At 39.4% G+C, this 22,748-nt stretch overlaps 1 protein-coding gene across 1 annotated transcript in view; it reads left to right on the top strand.

Annotated features, from left to right (window-relative positions):
- CCDC170 (coiled-coil domain containing 170) overlaps window positions 1–22,748 on the top strand; it is a 119,185-nt gene that overhangs the window by 57,424 nt on the left and 39,013 nt on the right. The window contains exon 6 of the mRNA XM_017539060.2: window positions 13,501–13,818. Within this exon, the coding sequence (XP_017394549.1) occupies window positions 13,501–13,818 (318 nt within the window). The remainder of the gene's footprint in view (window positions 1–13,500; window positions 13,819–22,748) is intronic.

Below are 22,748 nucleotides of genomic sequence, written 5' to 3'. Positions count from 1 at the left end.
CTTTTTTAGTTCTTCTGAAAATTACCATTATACTTTAAAGTGGCCAGCCGTGATGGTGCATGCCTATAAACCCAGCATTTTGGGAGGTCGAGGCAGGCAGATGTTTTGAGGCCAGAAGTTCAAGATCAGCCTGGCCAACATGGCAAAACATCGTCTCTACCAAAAGCACGAATATTAGATGGGCATGGTAGTGCACGCTTGTAATCCCAGCTACTCAGGAAGCAGAGGCACGAGAGTCACTTGAACCTGGGAGGTGAAGGTTATAGTGAACAGAGATCACGCCACTGCACTCCAGCCTGGGTGACAGAGTGAGACCCTGCCTCAAAAACAAAAACAAAACCTAAAACTTTAATACAGTTTTATTCCTGATTCATCAATTTGAGGCAGTATTTTAAGACTTTCTGCTATGAAATATGAAGGATTTTATGCCTCCTATTTATTATCGCTGCACAATACTTGTATGTGTTTAAGGGGTACATGTGCTATTTTGTTACATGCACAGAATGTGTAAAGATCAAGTCAAGGTATTTAAGGTCTTCATCACCTCAACTATTGATCACTTCTATGTGGTGAGAACATTTCAAGTCCTCTCTTCTAGCTATTTCAAAATATACAATACATTGTTAATTACAGTCACCCTACTCTGCTGACAAACAGTAAAGCTTATTTCTTCTATCTAACTGTATGCTTGTCTCCATTAACCAACTTCTCTTCATCTCCCTCCCACCCACTCACCCTTCCCACACTCTGGAATCTATTTTTCTACTCTCTAATTCTATGAGTCAACTCTCAGTTCCCGCATATGAGTGAGAACATGTGCTATTTGTCTTTCTGGGCCTGGCTAACTTCATTCAACGTAATGACCTCTCATTCCATCCACGTTCCTGCAAATAACATGATTTCATTTTTTATGGCCTAATAGTATTCCATTGTGTATATATACCACATTTAAAAAATCCATTCATCTGTTGGTGGACACTTGGGTGGATTCCATGTATTTGCTATTGTGGCCAGTGCTGCAGTCAGCATGAGCGTGCAGTATCTCTTTGTTATGTTAGTATCCTTTCCTTTGGATAAATACCCAGCAGTAGGATTGCTGGATGTGTGGTAGTTAAATTTTTTGTTTTTTGAGAAATCTCCATACCGTGTTCCATAGTGGTCATACGAATTTACATTCTCACCAACAGTGTGGAAAAGTTACCTCTTCTCTGTATCCTTGCCGGTATCTGTTATTTTTGTTTGTTTTTGTCTTTTTAATAACAGCCATTCTAACTGGGGTTAGATGATATCTCATTGTGGTTTTGATTTGCATTTCCCTGATGATTAGTGATGTTCAGCATTTTAAAAACAAATCCCAGTACTTTGGGAGGCCAAGGCAGGTGGATCACCTGAGGTCAGGAGTTTGAGATCAGCCTGGCCAATGTGGTAAAATTCCATCTCTACTAAAAACACAAAAAGTCAGCTGGGCCTGGTGGCACACACCTGTACTCCCAGCTACTTGGGAGTCTGAGGCAGGAGAATCACTTGAACTTGGGAGGCGGAGGTTGCCCTGAGCAAAGATTGTGCCACGGCACTCCAGCCTGGGTGACAGAGCGAGACTCCATCTTAAATAAATAAATAAGTCTTTTGGCCATTTGTATGTCTTTTGTGAAATGTCTATTCATGTCTTTGCCCACTTTTTATTGGGATTAGTTTTTTTTAATTGTTTTTTGGTTTTTTTAACTGTTGAGTTGTTTGAGTTTCTGTGTATTCTGGATATTAATCCCTTGTTGGACAAATGTCTCCAAATATTTTCTCCCATTCGGTAGGTTGTTTCTTCAATCTGTTGACTGTTCCTTGTGCTGTGTAGAGGCTTTTTAGTTTAATATAGTCCTATTTGCCTTTTTTGTTTTTATTCCTGTGCTTTTGAGATCTTATCCATAAAATATTTGCCTAGCCAATGTCTTGAAGTGTTCCCCCTAGACATTTTATTCTAGCAGTTTTATAGTTTTAGGTCTTATGCTTAAATCATTAATCCATTTTGAGTTGATTTTTGTGTATGGTGAGAAAGACAATGACCTAGTTTCATTCTTCTGCATATGGATGTCTAGTTTTCCCAACACCATTTATTAAAGAGGCTCTCTTTTACCCCAATGTATATGCTTGGCACCATTGTTGAAAATCAGATGGCTATAATTATGTGGATTTATTTCTGGGTTCTTTATTCTGTCCCATTTAGTCTGTGTGTCTATTTCATACCAATTCCTTGCTGTTTTGTTTATTATAGTCTTAAAATATATTTTGAAGTCAGGTAGTGTGGTGCCTCCAGCTTTATTCTTTTTGCTTAGGATTGCTTTGGCTACTTATGGTCTTTTGTGTTTCAATAGAAATTTTATGATTTTTTTCTATTTCTATGAAAAATGACATTGATGTTTTGATACGGATTGCAGTTCATCTGTAGATTGCTTTGAGTAACACGGTCATTTAACAACATTAATTATTCTCTCTCTCTCTCTTTTTTTTTTTTTCACAGAATCTTGCTCTGTCACCCAGGCTGGAGTGTAGTGGTATGATCTCGGCTCACTGCAGCTTCCACCTCCTAGGTTCAAGCTTTTCTCATACTCAGCTTCCTGAGTAGCTGGGAGTACAAGCACATGCCACCATGCCCAGCTAATTTTTGTATTTTTAATAGAGATGGAGTTTTGCCATGTTGGCCAGCCAGGCTGGTCTTGAACTCCTGGCCTCAAGTGATCCACCTGCCCTGACATCCCAAAGTGCTTACAGGCATAAGCATAAGGGATTATAGGCATAAGCCACTGTGCCCAGCCAACAACATTAATTGTTCTGATCTGTGAGCATGAGATGCCTTTTCATTTGTATCCTCTTTAATTTCTTTCATCAGTGGTTTGTAGTTTTCCTTGTAGAAGTCTTTGATTTCCTTGGTTAAATTTATAAATTATTTTACGTTTTTGTAGCTATTGTAAATGGGATTATCTTCTTGATTTCTTTTTCAGGTAGTTCATTGTTAGTGTATAAAAACACTACTGATTTTTGTATGCTTATTTTGTATACTGCATACTAAATTTACTTATTAGTTTTAAGAGATTTTTTTGGAGTCTTTTGGTTTTCCTTTATACAAGATCATGTCTGCAAAGAGTGACATTTTAACTTTCTCTTTTCTAATTTGGATGTCATTCATTTCTTTCTCTTGTCTGATTTCTCTGGCTAGGATTTTTGGATACATAGAGATATTCATAGTCATCTCTGAGGATCTTTTGTATTTCTGTGGTATTAGTTCTAATGTCACCTTCGTCATTTCTGATTGTGCTTATCTGGATCTTCTTTTTTTCTTGGTTAACTTGGTTAGTGGCCTGTCAATTTCGTTTATCCTTTCAAAAAAGAAATTTTTACTTTGTTCATCCTTTTACATTTTTGGGGGTCTGAATTTTATTGAGTTCTGTTCTGATTTTAGTTCTTTTATTAGCTTTGGATTGAGTTTGTTCTTGTTTTTGTAGTTCCGTTAGGTGGGATGTTAGGTTGTTCATTTGCAGTCTTTCTATGTTTTTGATATATGCATTTAGCACTATAAACTTTCCTCTTAACACTACTTTTGCTGTATCCTAGAGGTTTTGATATGCTGTATCTTTATTTTAATTTGATTTAATGAATTTTTAAATCTCTGCTTTAATCTCATTGTTTAAATAAGGAAAGATCTAAAATCGACACCCTATCATCAAAATTGAAAGAGCTAGGGGAGCAAGATCAAAAAAACTCAAAAACTAGCAGAAGACAAGAAATAACTAAGATCAGAGCAGAACTGAAGGAGACAGAGACACAAAAAAACCCTTCAAAAAATCAATAAATCCAGGAAATGGTTTTTTGAAAAGATCAACAAAATAGACAGACCACTAGCTAGACTAATAAAAAAGAAAAGAGAGAAGGATCAAACATATGCAATAAAAAATGACAAAGGGGAGATCACCACCAATTCTTCGGAAATGCAAACTACCATCAGAGATTACTACAAACAACTCTATGCACATAAACCAGTAAGTCTGGAAGAAGTGGATAAATTCCTGGACACTTGCACACTCCCAAGACTAAGCCAAGAAGAAGTTGAAACCCTGAATAGACCAATAACAAGGTCTGAAGTCAAGGCAGCAATTAATAGCCTACTGGCCAAAAAAAGTCCAGGTCCAGATGGGTTCACAGCTGAATTCTACCAGATGTATAAAGAGGAGCTGGTACCATTCCTGTTGAAACTATTCCAAACAATACAGAAAGAGAGAATCCCCCCATGTCTTTCTATGAGGCCAACATCACCCTGATACCAAAATCTGGCAGAAACACAACTAAAAAAGAAAACTACAGGCCAATATCCATGATGAACATTGATGCAAAAATCTTCAGTAAAATACTGGCAAATCTAATCCAACAGCACATCAGAAAGCTTATCCTCCACGATCAAGTAGGCTTCATCCCAGGGATGCAAGGCTGGTTCAACATATGCAAATCTGTAAACGTAATCCATCACATAAACAGAACCGAAGACAAAAACCACATGATTATCTCAATAGATGCAGAGAAGGCTTTCAACAAGATTCAACAGCCCTTTATGCTAAAAACCCTCAATAAACTAGGTATCGATGGAAAGTATCTCAAAATAATAAAAGCTATTTACGAAAAACCCACAGCCAATATCATAATGAATGGGCAAAAATTAGAAGCATTCCCTTTAAAATCTGGCACTAGACAAGGATGCCCTCTCTTAACACTCCTATTCAATATAGTATTAGAAGTTCTAGCCAGAGCAATTAGGCAAGAAAAAGAAATAAAGAGTATTCAATTAGGAAAAGAAGAAGTCTAATTGTCCCTATATGCAGATGACATGATTGTATATTTAGAAGACCCCGTCATCTCAGCCCAAAACCTCCTTAAGCTGATAAGCAGCTTCGGCAAAGTCTCAGGATACAAAATCAATGTGCAGAAATCACAAGCATTCCTATAAACCAATAACAGACAAACAGAGAGCTGAATCATGAGCAAACTCCCATTTACAATTGCTACAAAGAGAATAAAATACATAGGAATACAACTAACAAAGGAGGTAAAAGATCTCTTCAAGGAGAACTACAAACCACTGATCAAGGAAATAAGAGAGGACACAAACAGATGGAAAAATATTCCATGCTCATGGTTAGGAAGAATCAATATTGTGAAAATGGCCATACTCCCCAAAGTAATTTATAGATTCAATGCTATCCCCACCAAGCTACCATTGACCTTCTTCACAGAACTGGAAAAAAGCACTTTAAATTTCATATGGAACCAAAAGAGAGCCCACATAGCCAAGACAATCCTAAGCAAAAAGAACAAAGCTGGAGGCATCACACTACCTGGCTTCAAACTATACTACAAGGCTACAGTAATCAAAACAGCATGGTGCTGGTACCAAAACAGAGATAGAGACCAATGGAACAGAACAGAGGCCTTGGAAGCAATGCCACAAATCTACAACCATCTGATCTTTGATAAACTGGACAAAAACAAGCAATGGGGAAAGGATTCCCTGTTTAGCCAGTTGGGAAAACTGGCTAGCCATATGCAGGAAGCTGAAACTGGACCCCTTCCTTACACCTATACAAAAATTAACTCTAGATGGATTAAAGATTCAAACATAAGAACTAACACCATAAAAACCCTAGAAGAAAACCTACGCAATACCATTTAGGACATAGGCACAGATAGGGACTTCATGACTAAAACACCAAAAGCAATGACAACAAAAGCCAGAATAGACAAATGGGACCTAATTAAACTTAAGAGCTTCTGCACAGCAAAAGAAACAATCGTTAAACTAGCAACCAACAGAATGGGAAAAAATTTTCGCAATCTACCCATCAGACAAAGGGCTAATATCCAGAATCTACAAAGAACTAAAGCAAATTTACAAGAAAAGAAAAACCCATTCAAAAGTAGGTGAAGGATATGAACAGATGCTTTTCAAAAGAAGACAAATATGCAGCCAACAAACATATGAAAAAATGCTCATCAAAAAAAAAAAAAATAAACACCTTTGTAAAACATTTAAAAAAAATGCTCATCATCACTTGTCATTAGAGAAATGCAAATCAAAACCACATTGAGATACCATCTCATGCCAGTTAGAATGGTGATCATCTGGAGACAACAGATGCTGGAGAGGATGTGGAGAAAAAGGAACACTTTTACACTGTTGGTGGGAGTGTAAATTAGTTCAACCATTATGGAAGACAGTGTGGTGATTCCTCAAGGATCTAGAAATAGAAATTCCGTTTGACCCAATAATCCCATTACTGGGTATATACCCAAAGGATTATAAATCATTCTATCATAAAGACACATGCACATGTATGTTCATTGTGGCACTGTTTATGATAGCAAAGACCTGGAACCAACCCAAATGCCCCTTGATGATAGACTGGACAAGGAAAATGTGGCACATATACACCATGGAGTACAATGCAGCATTAAAAAACGATGAGTTCATGTCCTTTGTAGAGACATGGTTGAACCTAAAAACCATCATTCTCAGTAAACTGACAAGAACAGAAAACCAAACACTGCATGTTTTCACTCATAGGCGGGTGATGGACATTGAGAACACTTGGGCACAGGGAAGGGGACATCACTCACAGGGCTAGGTGTGGGAGTGGAGAGGAGGGGAGGGGAGAGACGGTGGGGTTGGCGGGATGGGGAGGATGAGGAGGGTTAACAGGGAGAATTGCCTGACATAGGTGATGGGGGTGGTGGGAATGGAGACAGCAAACCACCATGGCATGTAAGTACCTATGCAACAATCCTGCAGGATGCAGGACGTGCAGATGTACCCCAGGGCTCAAATACAATTAAAAAAATACACGAAGCATAAGTCCAAATTTTTAAGTATTAGAAGCCACAGACATAAAATTAAATTTCAATAATGAAAATCTGAATAAACACAAGGAAAAGATAGAATTACCCAAATTGTACACATTCTTCTTTGTGTGTAGGAGATTAGTACAGTGAATCACTGATATCACTATTATACTCATAGCCTTCCTTTTGTTATTCTTTAGTCATAACTTTTGTTTTTGTTTTTGAGACAGAGTCTTGCTCTGCCACCCAGGCTGGAGTGCAGTGGTGTGATCTTGGCTCACTGCAGACTCTGCCTCCTGGGTTCAAGCAATTCTGCCACCTTAGCTTCCTGAGTAGCTGGGATTACTGGCACCCACCACCACGCCCAGGTAATTTTTGTATTTTTAGTAGAGACGGGGTTTCACCATTTGGTCAGGCTGGTCTCAAACTCCTGACCTCATGATCTGCCAGCCTCAGCCTCCCAAAGTGTTGGGGTTACAGGTGTGAGCCACCGAGCTCAGCCATAAGTTTCATTATGAATAAAATTCCCTGTATTAAAGTTCTACATACACACTTTGAATGAATACTGCTTATGTTAGCATGTAAAGTTTGTGACAATGAGCTAGCTTCTTGCTGGTTCACTTAGGTAATCTTGGTTGGATTGATGACAATGTTTTCTATGGTAAGTATCTGAAAAGCAAAACATAGAAACAATTTCCTGTGCAATAAATCCAACAGAGATTTGTTGAGAATAGATTTTAAAGCAATTTCAGCAAGCTCAATATCTTTATATGTACCTTGTACCCAAAATTAAACAACTGTATTTTCAGTTTTCTTTTTTTTTTCCTGTTTATTAAAAAATTTTGATAGGATTTCACCATGTTGCCCAGGTTGGTCTCAAACTCCTGAGTTCAAGTGAATGCACCCACCTTGGGCTCCCAAACTGCTGGGATTACAGATGTGAGCCACCATGCCTGTCTGAAACAAATGTGTTTTCAAAATCCATCTTCAATCCTTCATCTGTTGATAGTTCTATTAATTTATTTTGTAAAGGTATAGTTATGTTTAAGTTTGATGAAAGAAATGGGTTCTGGATTTTATATACTTATTTAGATTATAGTTGGCAAACCGGCCTTAAAATATCACAGTTCTAACATGTTCCTTCAGTGTACGACAGATACCCAAGTCTTGCCACTTGCCACTTACCACATCAGTCTAACAAAGCCTGAATGGGTCCATACTTTGTTCAAAAATGGAGTCCATGGTGTTTGGATGTTGCATCAGTGTCAACTTGCTATAGAAATTGCTAATCTCTTACCCTCAGTTGTTGAAATGATCTTGTTGGGACTGGGAACAGCAGGTGCAGGAGTGGTACCAGATTATAAATTTGAATAGCACTGTCCTAGGGGTGTTTAATCTGTATTAAAGTTTGAATCCCAGAACTGAATGCCAAACTTCAGGCTTGGTGTAATTCAAAGGAAATATAGCAGGGCATCACCTCCCTCATTCTAAATACTTTACCTTCTGTGTGTGTGCATGTGCAGTGTGTATATTTGTGCTCATATCACTGTTGACTAGACACTTTAAACGGACTGAAATTCCCCAGTGTTTTCATAGTTGCCACTATTCTATCACATCTTTCTTTCATTTCTGAACCCTGGCTATAGTTCTCTTCTCTAGAGATGATGAGAATTGGCATTTGCTTATGCATGTTTCTGGAGATATTCTTTTCATAACGGCACAAATAGTACTATAGTAGATACCATTATTATTTGTATAGATGCACTACCAGACACCTTACTTTCCTTACTATATCTTGGAGAGTCTTTCACGTTGGTCTGTAAAAAACTTTCCATTCTTTTCTTTCTTTTTTTTTTTTTTTTTTTTTTTTCTATTGTACTTTAGGTTCTGAGGTACCTGTGCAGATCATGCAGGATTGTTGCACAGGTACATACATGGCAATGTGATTTGCTGCCTCCATCCCCCCGTCACCTACATCTGGCATTTCTCCCCATGTTATCCCTCCCCAACCTCCCCACCCCCTGCTGTTTCTCCCCTAGTCCCCCGCAACAGACCCCAGTGTGTGATGCTCCCCTCCCGGTGTCCATGTGTTCTCATTGTTCAACACCCACCAATGAGTGAGAACATGCGGTGTTTGATTTGCTGTTCTTGTGTCAGATTCAAGATGGTTTCCAGAGTCATCCACATCCCTACAAAGGACACAAACTCATCGTTTTTTATGGCTGCATAGTATTCCATGGTGTATATGAGCCACATTTTCCCTGTCCAGTCTATCATCGATGGGCATTTGGGTTGGTTCCAGGTCTTAGTTATTGTAAACAGTGCTGCAATGAACATAGACTGCATCTGTCTTTATAATAGAATGATTTATAATCCTTTGGATATATACCCAGTAATGGGATTGCTGGGTCAAATGGAATTTCTATTTCTAGGTTCTTCAGGAATCGCCACACTGTCGTCCACAATGGTTGAACTCCTTTTCAGGACTACATCATATTCTATAGTATGGATGTCTCATATTTGTTTAAGTAGTTATGTATCAATGAATATTCATGTAGTACCTTGTCTTTTGCTATATTATAATTGATAATTGCATATTCCTCATTTTCAATATTTAGTAGCCTATCTTAGGGAATATTCTCAGTACTGGAATTGCTGGGCCAAAAGATATGTGCATGTTATGTTTTGTTATGTATATACCAAAATTATACCTGTTCACACTTCGACCAGCAATGTATCACACTGTGTGTTTGGGAGAATTTCTGAGTTTTTTTGTTAGTCATAACTGCGGTAGGTAGAATTAGCCAATTGACTTTTTATTTTATAAAATTGATCTAGAATTGAAGGAATTAAGCTCAAGCCAGGGGTTTTCTGTCCTGATGATAATCAGTCATTGTATTTTTGAGTGGCATTTTGATTTCATGTATATCTAAATCCATAAAATAGCAACAGAACAGGAATCAATTGTGTTCTTAAAGCACAAACCTTTGGATGATTTCACTACTTGATACAGACTCACACATTTAAACGGGAAGTTAAACTGAATGCCATAATCATATTATTTATAAAAGTTTTTGTTAAAAGTAATTTTGAAGGGATTTTACATTTGTTGCATCAGTCAGACTGAACCAAAAGATTTGTTAATTATAAAAATTTTTTTAAAGTGATCCCCATCATAGTCTATAGGCCCTTGCCCTCTGCGATTTCCTCTGTGGAGGTCAGTCTTGCTTTTGCTGGCAGGAAGCTACTTGTTTCTCGATCTGTATGTCAGTCTGGTCTGACAGTAATTCCCAGGTCGTGGCCAGGGGTACTGACGTCACATTATTTTACGCCGCTTGCTTCGGTGTATCCTTGAGGTAGCCATGCAACCAGACTCCACTCTGGTGGCTTTCTCCTGATAGCTGCACAGGTAATTGCATTTGCAGTCTGAGAACATCTATTTCCAGAAGATCAGCCCCGTGCCCTTGAATCCTGCAGCACTTAATCAGAGCACTAAGAGAGCAGCCATCCTCAAGGCCTTGTCACTCTGGCTCTTGAGTCCTGCATTTTATACAAGAAACAGCTTAGTTTTTCCTGAATGTGTCTAGAAAAGAGAAACCCAACCTGCTTATAGACACGACTGTATTCTATGAACACAAACTAATTTTGTGATTTTCACTAGACGTAAGTGTTGATGCCTAGGTTTAAAAAGAGAACGTCCTCTGGATTTGTTAGAGACGATTGTTTTGGCCCTTTTCTCTAAGTCAGTGAAATAATAGTATGATATGGGGGTAGAAAAATTCCTCATAGTTGAAATATTTTAATTATGCTGGTGTTAGCTGCCAGTTGATTTGTTTACTCCAAATTGACAGTAACGCCACAGGTCACAAGCATCTGAGATAATTTTTGTGTATTTTGAGGTCTTTAGTCAATAATTGGTTAAAAGTATCACTTTAATGGCCATGGAAACTTCCCCCTTTTGCATCAGGGGTTGTCTATCAATATAAAAGTGAAGATATATATGGTTTTAGAATTCTAAAGGGATTAGGATGAATTTTCATCCCGACATTATTGAATTTAGGACCTCAATTCCCTAACCACACATCAGACTGTGCAGTAGTCCCTCTGCATCCACAAGTTCCACATCTGTGGATTCAACCAACTTTGGGTCAAAAATATTTGGAAAAAATCCAATACAAATTAAAAAAAATAAAAATAATACAAAGAAAAACAACACATGATAACAGTTATTTACCTAGCACTTAAGGTGTATTTGGTATTGAAAGTAATCTAGCGATGATTTAAAGTATACAGAAGAATGCGTGTAGCTTATATGAAAATATTATTCCACTTTATATGGGAGAGAGGCGTGAGCATCTTCAGGCTTTGATATCCTCCGGGGTCCTGGAACCAGTTCCCCAAGGATACCAAGGAACGACTGTAGTTTCCAAGTAAAATATGCACCCAATTTATTATCACCAGTACTGATACTATAAAATTACTCTAATTGAGCAAGTGAGAAGCTATTGTATTATGATCTGAAGAGCAATCTGTAAACTGCTAAAATATTGAATTTGTGATAAAGTGTCCTCGACTCTGCTTTAAGGACCATCGTTTGATCAGCAGCAGCAGCGGGGCTTCTCTACGGTGACGACAAGTTTAGCAATGCAAAGGGGAAGCCAAGACCTTGAAAAGCAAAAGGCATTTTACAAAATAGATTCCATCGTTAGTTGAGTTATTACATCTCTGAAAAGGGCAGGCTTCTCTAACTACCTATCTACTCCGTGACTTTTCTTTCAGATTGTTGCCTGAGACTTCCTTGATTTTAAAAAAGTCACCATAATGATGATAAAAAAAAAAAAAAAGATGTTATGTTTTCTATAAAAAATAGGAACTAGTGTTTCAGGCTATCCTTTTTCCTGTTTCCAAGCTGTTAATGGAGAGGAATTTCTTTTAAAGCCCAGTTCTAATGCAAAAGAGATGATTGCATTTTAACTGGCAGCCTGAAACGTTATCAGCTCATTTAGATGTAGAGTCTGTTATTTAAAGCTATTGTGTTTCTTTTTAGTGCTTTTTACCTCTAACATACTATTTTTAATAACCTTTTTTTTTTTTTTACCAGTTAACTAGGCAGCAATACTATAGCAATGCTGGTTAACACGCTGCTTAATCTTTCTTAATGTGAATTCATGTATTTTGGAACTTGAAGTTAACAAATAATTTTAAAAAATCAATTTTAAAGATGTTCCTTTGGTGCCTCTGTGGGCCATTCTAGATTGTGGTAAATAGAATTCAGTGCACAGGTAATCTTCTTTATATCCTTCATTATTTTTCTGAAACTAATCTCACATTTTATGTTCTTTTGTTGTTGTTTTGAGACAAGGTCATGCTGTGTCACCAAGGTTGGAGTGCCTTAATACAAATACTGCTCACTGTAGCCTAGAATTCCTGGGCTCAAGCAATCCTCCTACCTCAGTCTCCCAGGTGGCTGGGACTATAGGCACGTGCTACCATGCGTGGCTAATTATTTTATGGAAGATGGGGGTTTCACCTCGTTGCCCAGGCTCGTCTCCAACCCCTGGGCTCAAGCAATCTTTTGCCTCGACCTCCCAAAGAGCTGGGATTATAGGTGTGAGCCACTGTGCCCAGCCCACATTATATTCTTTAAGATTATTCTTCTAAGTATGATACTTTCTCTACCAAATGGCTAGTTGTTTCTGCTTCCTTTCTTCAGGTTCTTCCTGCATTAGTTTTGTCTTTATGAGGCAAGGGAATATGTAATATGTAATGTTGAATGTTGGAAGTCAATGAATATCTTTATGCAATGATGTTTTTATGAGAATATTCCTTTGTCATTTAAACTAGTATTAAGGGGCATCTTTATTTAAATAATTGTTAGTACCTAGCTAGGACTCTGAGAGCTTACTGTTCATTAAAAATCAATTTCCGTATACACCATGCTTGAAAACGATAGTTCTACAAACATATTCTACATTTGGACTGAATCTACTAATATGTTATCCAGTGATTTGTTTTTATTAACTCTTTCCAGAGTTCCACACAGAAAAGGCTTATGTGTCAAAGTTTCCTTCTTTTTTCTAACCCAGATTTTATATCCCTTCTCTGTGTGTTTTTTTTAGATGGAGTCTCACTCTGCTGCCCAGGCTGGAGTGCAGTGGCATGATCTCGGCTAAGTGCAACTGCCACCTCCCGGGTTCAAGTGATTCTCCTGTTTCAGGCTCCCGAGTAGCTGGGACTACAGGTGAATGCCACCATGCCCAGCTAATTTTTGTATTTTTTTTTAGTAGAGATGGGGTTTCACCATGTTGACCAGGCTGTTCTCGAACTCCTGACCTCAGGTGATCCACTCGCCTTGGCCTCCCAAAATGCTAGGATTACAGGCGTGAGCCGCTGCGCCTGGCCCCCTTCTCTGTTTTTAAGACACTTAAATTTTCCTGACATACTACTGGGATTTAATAACTTTATGAGGAGGCTATAGGGAACTTGAAGTTAAAAATGGAACGAGTAATTAACCCAACTCCTTGCAGTCATTAGCAGGCAAAGTCAATAAATTTGTTATAGCAAATGCGGGTGTACCCTGTTGACTACTGATGTTATTGTCTTCATTTTCTGTAATCATTTTAGGACCTGGTCAGTGCTATAGAAGCAAAAGAAGCCCTTGAGAGGGAAGTTAAGCTCTTCCAAGAAAGGCTGCTTGCTGGCCAGCAGGTCTGGGATGCCTCAAAGGAGGAGCTGAGGCTCCTGAAGAAAAGCTCTTCTGAGTTGGAGAAGAGTTTGAAGGCCAGTCTGGATGCAGTCACAGCCTCACAAAGCCAGAACTCCTCATTTAGGGAGAAAATCGCAGCCCTCCTTAGGGGCAGATTGAGCACAACTGGGTCCACTGAGGACACCATTTTGGAGAAGATTCGAGAAATGGGCAGCCAGGAAGAAAGCAGGGACAGGGTGAGTGGGTAATGGCTGTTTACAGACATCTTAAGAACAGTAAACTCATTCACTTAGCATGCTCAGTAAGTGACTGTATTAGCCTGTTCTCACACTGCTATAAGAAATACCTGAGATTGGGTCATTTATAGAGAAGAAGAGGTTTATTCACAGTTCCACATGGCTGGGGAGGATTCACAATCATGGCAGAAGGCAAAGGAGGAGCAAAGGCACATCATACATGGTGGCAGGCAAGAGAGGGGGTGTGCAGGGGAACTGCCATTTGTAAAACCATCAGATCTCCTGAGAGTTATTCTCTATCACAAGAATAGCATGAGAAAAACTGACCCCCATAATTCAATTGCCTCCCACCAGGTCCCTCCCATGACATGTGGGAATTATGGGAGCTACAATTCAAGATGAGATTTGGGTGGGGACACAGTCAAACCATATCAGTGACTTATCTCAATTAGCTAAGAGCATCATTTAAGGCCAGGGGTGGTCTAGGCGTGTAACCCCAGTCCATTTGAAGGCCAAGATAGTCACTTGAGGCCAGGCATTCGAGACCAGCCTGAGCAACATAGCACGGTCCCTCTCTCTACTAAAAATAAAAATTAAGTCCTAACTACTTGGAAGGCTGAAGTGGGAGAATTTCTTGAGCCCATGAGTTCAAAGCTGCAATGAGCTATGATTGTGCCTCTGCACTCCAGGCTGGGCAACAAAGCAAACCTTGTCTCTAAAAAAAAAAAGTACCATTTAAATATGGTTGTATTGCTTTCTGTTTCAATAGTACTTAGAAAGGCATGGGAGTCCCTCAAGCAACATCTAACTAGGATGCAGATTCTGGAGTTGTACCTGCCTGGCGCTGAATCCCGTCTCTGCTGTACATTCACTCATAGGCCGTGTGAGCGCTGGCAGGTTCTTGAGATTATGGTCTCTTTTGTTTCCTTACCTGCAGAAAGGGGCTAGCACAAGGTCCACAACCACTTATCTGAAAGTCTTGGGGCCCAGCGTGTTTTTGAATTCAGAATTTTTCAGAGCTTAGAAAGGTAATGCAGAGTGCAGCCTTCCACAGTGGTATCTGAAGTTCCCTCCTGTCAATCACATTCACAGGTCTGCAGCAAAGCCCGTGAGCAGCTCTAAGTGGGATAAATGAAGACCATAAATAGTCTCTTGTCATTTTGGGTCAGGATTTGCTGCCCAGCTGGGTCAGGTCAGGCCAAGCTTTGTCAGTAAATGAGTTATGAAAAATCCTGGATTTTGGAATTACAGATAAAGGTTCCCAGACCTGTAACAGTATCTGCCTGATCAGATTATTGTTTAGTGTGTGTACTGAAAGAAAAAAATTGTTATAAAGATCTTAACTCATTGCCTGGCAAGTCACGACAGTAAATATTAACTATTGCTCCTGTTGCCTCTCCTTCTTCCACCTTCTCTCCTCTTTTTCAAAATGTGTTGGTGCTCAGAACAGCCTTTTTGGGGACCTATCTAAGAAATGGAGAAAAATGGTTTTATTCACATATATGATTGATGTTTGCTTAACTCTGTCATCTTGTTTATACTATCAAGAATTCTCTTTTTCTATAAAGCTTTACCTAGCAGAGTCCATTTCAACCCAGACTTTGGTTAATTTATCATCAAACCCAAATTATAGAAGTCCTAGTTAATGAGGCTTTAAAGTAAATGATCTCCAAAGTCCGTGTATAATTCCATTATCAACTATTTCTTCTATTGATGTCACGCTCACTTGAAAGGAGAACATGTGCTTTGCCTTCTTTTAGTGTTACTGAAATACTCAGAATAATCACTAACTCAAAGTTCAGGGTTGCATTTGTCAATTTCTTTTAGCGACAGTAAATTCCCTTTAAAAACGCTCCGAAATTCACACATGCTCTGGGAGCAACTCTAGCGGCTCCTTCAGCCAAGTGCATTTTCTTTCTCTTTGTGGAGATAAAATGTTGAGTGCTCATTGGCTGTCCTCCATCCTAATGTGTAGAGGTCTCTGCAAGTAACTTAGTTTTTCCTGTCACTCAGTTTACACAGAGGTAGTTGATTGAGAAAGAAAATTATTTATAGGTTTGGAAATAATCTTCATTAAGTCATATACCTTAAATGCTAATAGTATACAGATGATTTCCAGCTCCTGAGAATTGAATTAATTTTTTTTTTCAACTTGTCAATGGTGTGAAAGTGATACACATCCAGTGGAAACTATACTTTGAGTACCCAAGCAACCATCCTGTTTTTCACTTTCAGTAAAGTATTCAACCAATTACATGAGATTTTCAATACTTTATTATAGAATAGGCTTTGTGTTAGATGATTTTGCTGCAATATAGGCTAATAAGTGTTCTGAGCACTTTTAAGGTAGGGTAGGTGAAGCTGTGATGTTGGGTGGGTTAGGTATATTAAATGCATTTCTGACTTAAGAAACTTTCAACTTACAATGTATTTATTGGAATACAACCTCACCATTAGCCGAGGAACATCTGTACTTCAATAGCTAATTATTTTTTGTTTTGTTTTTGCCATTTCATTTTATTGCTTTCTCCTTCTATATTTTCAAGTATTTTTCTAAAACTATTTTAATTCCTGCATGTGAAGCAAGGCACCCAATTACCAGCATGATGTATATGTTTATTTTCTAAAGCCAAATGATGTAAATTGGTTAAGCTGGGTATGCTTTCTCCCACTCCCCATAAAAATTAAATGATTCAGTCTTTTTAGTGCCTTTGTCTGCCTTTCCTACCCTGTAATTTTTTTCAATAGCTGCTCTCCCTATTTAAAAGCCTGAAATCAAGCATATAGCCGGTGTCTTGTGTGACTCATCTTCAAGTAAAATCAGGAGAAAATGGATTTCGTATATTGTCTTAGAAATGTCTCTAAAGAATGGGAGCTTTACAAATTGATGAATCTGTTTGTTGAGGAGGCTGTGTGTCCCTGCCAGCTGCCATGGCTACGCACACAGTCAGTGGCTGAGTAATACCGATGTGAAGGCTCTGCGGTGAGTTCAGGCTTGGCTTGGCACATTCTCCACTCCAGGCTGGCTCCTGCTTCCCCAGTGTTGCTTGTCTTGTTTACCCCTGTGCCATCCATTTCTCCTCTCCTGTGTTTGCAATTCTCCATAGAATTCAGGACACCACCCACACTTTGACAGCACGTCATCTCTACTTGTTCCTTGCAATTTCTGCTTCTGGCAAGGTTTCATCTTCTTTTTAGAAGCTTACTCTATAGAGCGAGGATTTTCAGCCTCAGAACTATTGGCATTTTGGACAGGATAATCCTCTGCTGTGGGGGCCTGTCCTGTGCATTGCGGGATTTGGAGCGGCGTCCCTGGCCTCTGCCCGCTCGTAGCACTCCCCTTCCCAGTTTGTGACGACCACAGATGTCTCTAGACACTGCCAAATGTCCCCTGGGGGGTCAAAGTTGCCCCCAGTTGAAAACCGCTGTCTTAGAGGAATGTTCTACTGCCAGGTTCCCACGAATTCTAAATAAGTATTTAGATGTTACTCAGCCTTGGAATTTCAGGACACCATAGCAGATGTTTATGAAATAATGACTTCTTGCACAATGACAGAAAGTTACAACATTTTCAGATTTTACTTCAGAATTTAGAGGCAATTTTGTTGTTTTTCCCTTCCTTCCTTCCTTCCTCCCTTCCTTCCTTCCTTCTTCTTTCTTTCCCTTTCTCTTTCTCTCTCTCTCTCTTTCTTTCTTTCTTTCTTTCTTTCTTTTCTTTCTTTCACTTTCTTTCTTTCTTTCCGTCTTCCTTTCTTTCTTTCCCTCCCTGCCTCCCTCCCTCCCTTCTTTCTTTCTTCCTTCCTTTCCTTTTCTTTCTTTCTTTTCCTTCTCTTCCCTTCCCTCCCTCCCTCCCTTCCTCCTTCCTTCCCTCCCTTCCTTCCTTCCTTCCCTCCCTCCTTTCTTTCTTCCTCTCTCTCTCAATCTCTCTCTCTCTCTCTCGTTTCCTAACCGCCTAATCATCTGAATGATACTTGATTAGGTATAGAAATTGGCCATGACAATTTCTACATCTTTTCCCAAATTAAAGAAAAATTAATACAAGTTCACAAGCCTTTATCTGGACTGGGCTGTAAAGAACCTGAGATGCTATCATTCTCCTGCTCTGGTTTTTTTTTTTTTTTTGCGATGGAGTTTCACTTTTGTTGCCCAGGCTGGGGTGCAATGGCGTGATCTTGGCTCACCGCAACCTCCGCCTCCCGGGTTCAAGTGATTTTCCTGCCTCAGTCTCCCAAGTAGCAAAGGCACCTTCTTGCCTTTGAGTCAAACTCATTTGGTCATTATTTGTGCCACCAGGCCCGGGTAATTTTGTATTTTTAGTAGACAGGGGTTTTTTCCCTGTTGGTCAGGCTGGTCTCAAACTCCTGACCTCAGTTGATTTGCCCACCTTGGCCTCCCAAAGTGCTGGGATTATAGGTGTGAACCACCGTGCCCAGTCTCCTGCCCTATTCTTATTCCTGCCACCTACTAAAGTGAGCATCTCCCTGGAAGCAGCAGCACACTTCCATTTGGGACATTTCATTGTCCAAAATTATGTTGCATGGCTGCTCCTGGCTAGAAGGGCATCTGAGAGAGTGAACAGATAGAATTTCCAGCTTTTCCAGCCTCTCCAGTTATAGGAGTTTCCTGGGGCTGCCATGACAAAATACTGCAACTGTGTGGCTTAAAAACAGAAAGTTCTAGCCTCACAGTTCTGGAGATGAGAAGTCTGGGATCAAGGCACTGGCCAGGCTGTCTTCTTCTGAGCACTGCGAGGGGGGCTCTGTCCACGCCTCATTCCCAGCTTCTGCTGGCCTTGGGTGTTCTTTGTTGCGGGGATAGTGTCCTTCCTGTGTCTTCACATTGCCTTCCTCTATGCATGTTTGTCTTTGTGTCTAGATTTACCCTTTTATAAGGACCCCAGTCATATTGGACTAGGGTCCGCCATAAGGACCTCATTTTAACTTTATCGCCACTGTAAAGACCCGATTTCCAAAGAAGGTCGCATTCTGAGGTAATGGGGGGCTTCAGAATATCTTTGTTTGGGGGGACCTAATTTAACTCAAAACAAAAGTTGAGGTGAATAGAGGAGGGGTAGGTTTAGCCAGTCAACAGTGCTAGCCACACATGTCGACAGAAGGGAAGGAGGATTCAGTCGACACTTACTAGTACCTGGTAACTTTTTTTTTTAATTGCATTTTAGGTTTTGGGGTACATGTGAAGAACATGCAAGATTGTTGCGTAGGTACACACATGGCAGCGTGATTTGCTGCCTCCCTCCCCTTCACCTATATCTGGCGTTTCTCCCCATGCTATCTCTCCCCAACTCCTCTGGTACCTGGTAACTTTCATATTTCCCAAGTGAAAATTACAGCTTGAACAATTGGAAAAGAGTTTATGCCTAAAAGTCACCGGACTTTAAGTGACCCACGTGGCTCTTTCTTCAGTGTAGAACTTTTTTTGCTTCTATTTGGTTTAATTTTAGGACAAAAATGTCTCTCTGGTGAAATCAACATATAGTTGTCCCTGGGTAGTGAATTAACTCTTTTAGGGCATTATGACTGTACTTCTAAAAACCATGGAGCTTATTCTTTAACTATATTGTGCTTTAGTGCCTTTTCTTGTTTAAAATTATGTATTCTTAAGTCCCCCCTCAGCCCCCACTGCCCACCTCCAGTGTTGGAATATCTGGTGCATTTTGTCCTGTAGAATATCAGGTATATGTTAAGAAATGATCCCCCACCCCCCAAAAAAAGAAAAGACAGAAAAGAAAGACTTATTTATTGTTTAGACTTTTTGGTGTGAAAAACAACACAAGTTTATAGTTTTGGTGGAGCACACGTGTTCACTCAGGCACTGGCATTTGATGTCCCCAAGAACCAGTCAGATTGGAATGTTAATTTATTTGAATTAATTTATTAATTAATTTATCTAAATAAGCTTCTGAAGCCAAATTCTTTGATGTGACAGAGTACAGGAGGGCTCTCTTCTTCTCTCTGGACATCAGAATCGTGGTATGGCAGGTATCCCCTGCACATTTCAGCCATCCATGTATTATGATTTTAAAGTCGTACTTTGCTGAGTCTCAAGGTTCTGTAGAGCACCCTTGGGTCCAGATAGAGTGACGATGCAAGAGGGATCTTCTTGCCTTTGATTCCAACACATTTGTTCATTATTTGTTCCTCTCAGAAAGACTTCTAGTTGAAAGAAAGACTATGCTGAAAATAGTTTGAGAAACATGACATAGGACAATTCCTGAAGTGTTCTTTAGCTCCTCATGGTGAGAGCACAGGAGTGACAGAACCCATACACTGGAGCAGTAACCCTGATGACAGAAATGGACACAATGTGTTGAATTTCAATATGGTGTGAAATACTGGGCTGCTCAAATTTTCTAAATCAGCTCATTGAGTCATCACAGCAAAGTCTACGAGTTTCAGAGAGGTTAATTACTTGCTTCAGTTAACATGCTGGTAAGTGGTGCAGGGGAACTTGAAACCAGGGCTGTCTGACTCCAAAGACCCTGTCCCACACTCTGGTGTGTCAGATGCTTGCGTCTTCCTTCAGGGTCAGTGTCACTCCCTTAGGCTAACTTACTGCAGTTACTCAGGGCGTCAGTTTCAGAATGGAGACCACACTGATTGATTTCTACAGAAGGCTTGCTTTTTTCTAGTAAGGTCACTGGTGTGCTGACCATGGCTAAGTGATCACACAGTTCTCCCTCTCTCCACTTGAAGTTTATTGAATCAATTTTCTCTTGGTTTCGTTCTCTCCGCTGTGCCATTTGTGGTATAGGAGATGTTGAAGGGTCTTTGGGTAGAAATACTCACTTCCTGCTTTCAGTCCAATGTGAAACCACATCTCCTGACGTGCTATACTTCTAATAATGCGAATCAGTCCCTTGGGAGGCAGCATCTTGTGGCCAGTTTTCTGTAGATTACATTGTTTGCTATGCCAAGATCAACACCGTTTCTCTTGCATTAAGATCAGATTTATGCACTGGCATGAGCGATTAAAAAAAAAAGATTAGATTTATCTGCTATATTAATAAGATATACTTACTAATATCACTATGGATGTATCAGTAGATATTTTTATTATTGGTAATCAGAACAGGTAGAAAATATAAAATGAGTTTTCTCATTTCTCTGGAATGACACTAAAAATTTTCTTGGAAATATAATTCCTTGGATGTGGCTCTGAATAGCTTATCAACAAATATCTAATTTCAAGCACATACACAGAAGTGTAGAGTTAATTGAATTATAGGTCTGGAAACTTGAGAGCCATAAAAGTACAGGATTGGAGCATTCAGAGCTCATGTAGTCTAACCTTCTTCAAGTAGCGCTTCAATCTGCATTGCGACATTCTGAATTGATATAAGCATACCTCAGAGACCATTGCAATAAAGCAAATTTCACAATAAAGTGAGTCACACAGTTTTTTATTGTGTCTCAGTGTTTATAAAAGTTATGCTTATACTATATGCTAGTCTATTAAGTGTGCAATAACCCTATACCTAAAAAGCAACATAGAAATGCCAACGATCATCTGAGCCTTCAGCAAGTCATAATCTTTTTGCTGGTGGAGGGTTTTGCTGCAACGTTGATGGTTACTGCTGATCAGAGTGGTGGTTGCTGAAGTTTGGGGTGGCTGTAGCAATTTCTTAAAACAAGGCAACAATGAAGTTGACAACATCGATTGACTTTTTTTTCTCAAAAAATTTCTCTGTAGTATGTGATGCTATTTGATAGCATTTTACCAAAAGCAGAACTTCTTTCAAAATTGAGGTCAATCCTCTCAAACCGTGCTGCTCCTCTATCAACTAAGTTTATGTAATGTTCTAAACACTTATTGCCATTTTAACAATGTTCACAGCATCTTCACTAGGAGTAAATTCTATCTCAAGAAACATTTTCTTTGCTCATCCATGAGAAGCAACTCTTCATCCATTCAAGTTTGATCATGAGATTGCAGCAATTCAGTCATATCTTTAGGTTCCACTTCTAATTCTAGTTCTCTTGCTATTTTCACCACATCTCCAGTTACTTCCTCCATTGAATTCCTGAACCCTTCAGAGTCATCATCAATGAGATGATTCCTATGATGTTGATATTTTTACTTCTTCTCATGAGTTATGAATGTCCTTAATGGTATCAAGAATAGTGAATCCTTTCCAGAGGTTTTAAATTTGCTTTGCCCAGATACATCAGAGGAATCACTCTCTATGGCAGCTGTAGCCTTATGAAATGTATTTCTTAAATAATAAGACTTTAAAGTCAAAATGACTTCTTGATTCATCAGCTGCAGAATGAATGCTGTGTTAGTAGATGTGAAAGCAACATTCATCTCCTTGTACATCTTCATCAGAGTTCTTAGGTGACCAGGTATGTTGTCAATGAGCAGTAATATTTTGAAGGAATCTTTTTCTGAGCCACAGGTCTCAACTGCGGGCTTGAAATATTCAGTAAACCATGCTATGAACAGTTGTGCCATCATCCAGGCTTTGCTGTTTCATTTCTAGAGCACAGTCAGAATACATTTAGCATATTTCTAAAGGGGCCTAGGGTCTTCAGAATGGTAAATGAGCACTGGCCTCAACTTCAAATCACCAGCTGCATTTGCCTCTAACAAGAGAGTCAGCTTGTCCTTCGAAGCTTTGAAGGCAGGCATTGACTTCTCCTCTTTAGCTTTGAAAGTCCTAGATGGCATCTTCTTCCAATGGAAGGCTGTTTTGTCTATACTGAAAGTCTGTTGTTTGGTGCTGCCATCTTCATCAGTGATCTTAGCTAGATCTGTGGATAACTTGCCTCAGCTTCCACTTTAGCACTTACTGATTTATCTTGTATTTTTTTTTTTGGGACGGAGTTTCGCTCTTGTTACCCAGGCTGGAGTGCAATGGCGCGATCTCGGCTCACCGCAACCTCCACCTCCTGGGTTTAGGCAATTCTCCC

Source organism: Cebus imitator, unplaced genomic scaffold, assembly GCF_001604975.1.
Source record: "Cebus imitator isolate Cc_AM_T3 unplaced genomic scaffold, Cebus_imitator-1.0 Scaffold6, whole genome shotgun sequence".
Lineage (NCBI taxonomy): Eukaryota > Metazoa > Chordata > Mammalia > Primates > Cebidae > Cebus > Cebus imitator.
Note: the sequence above shows the minus strand (reverse complement) of the source record. Positions and strands in the feature narration are given on the sequence as shown.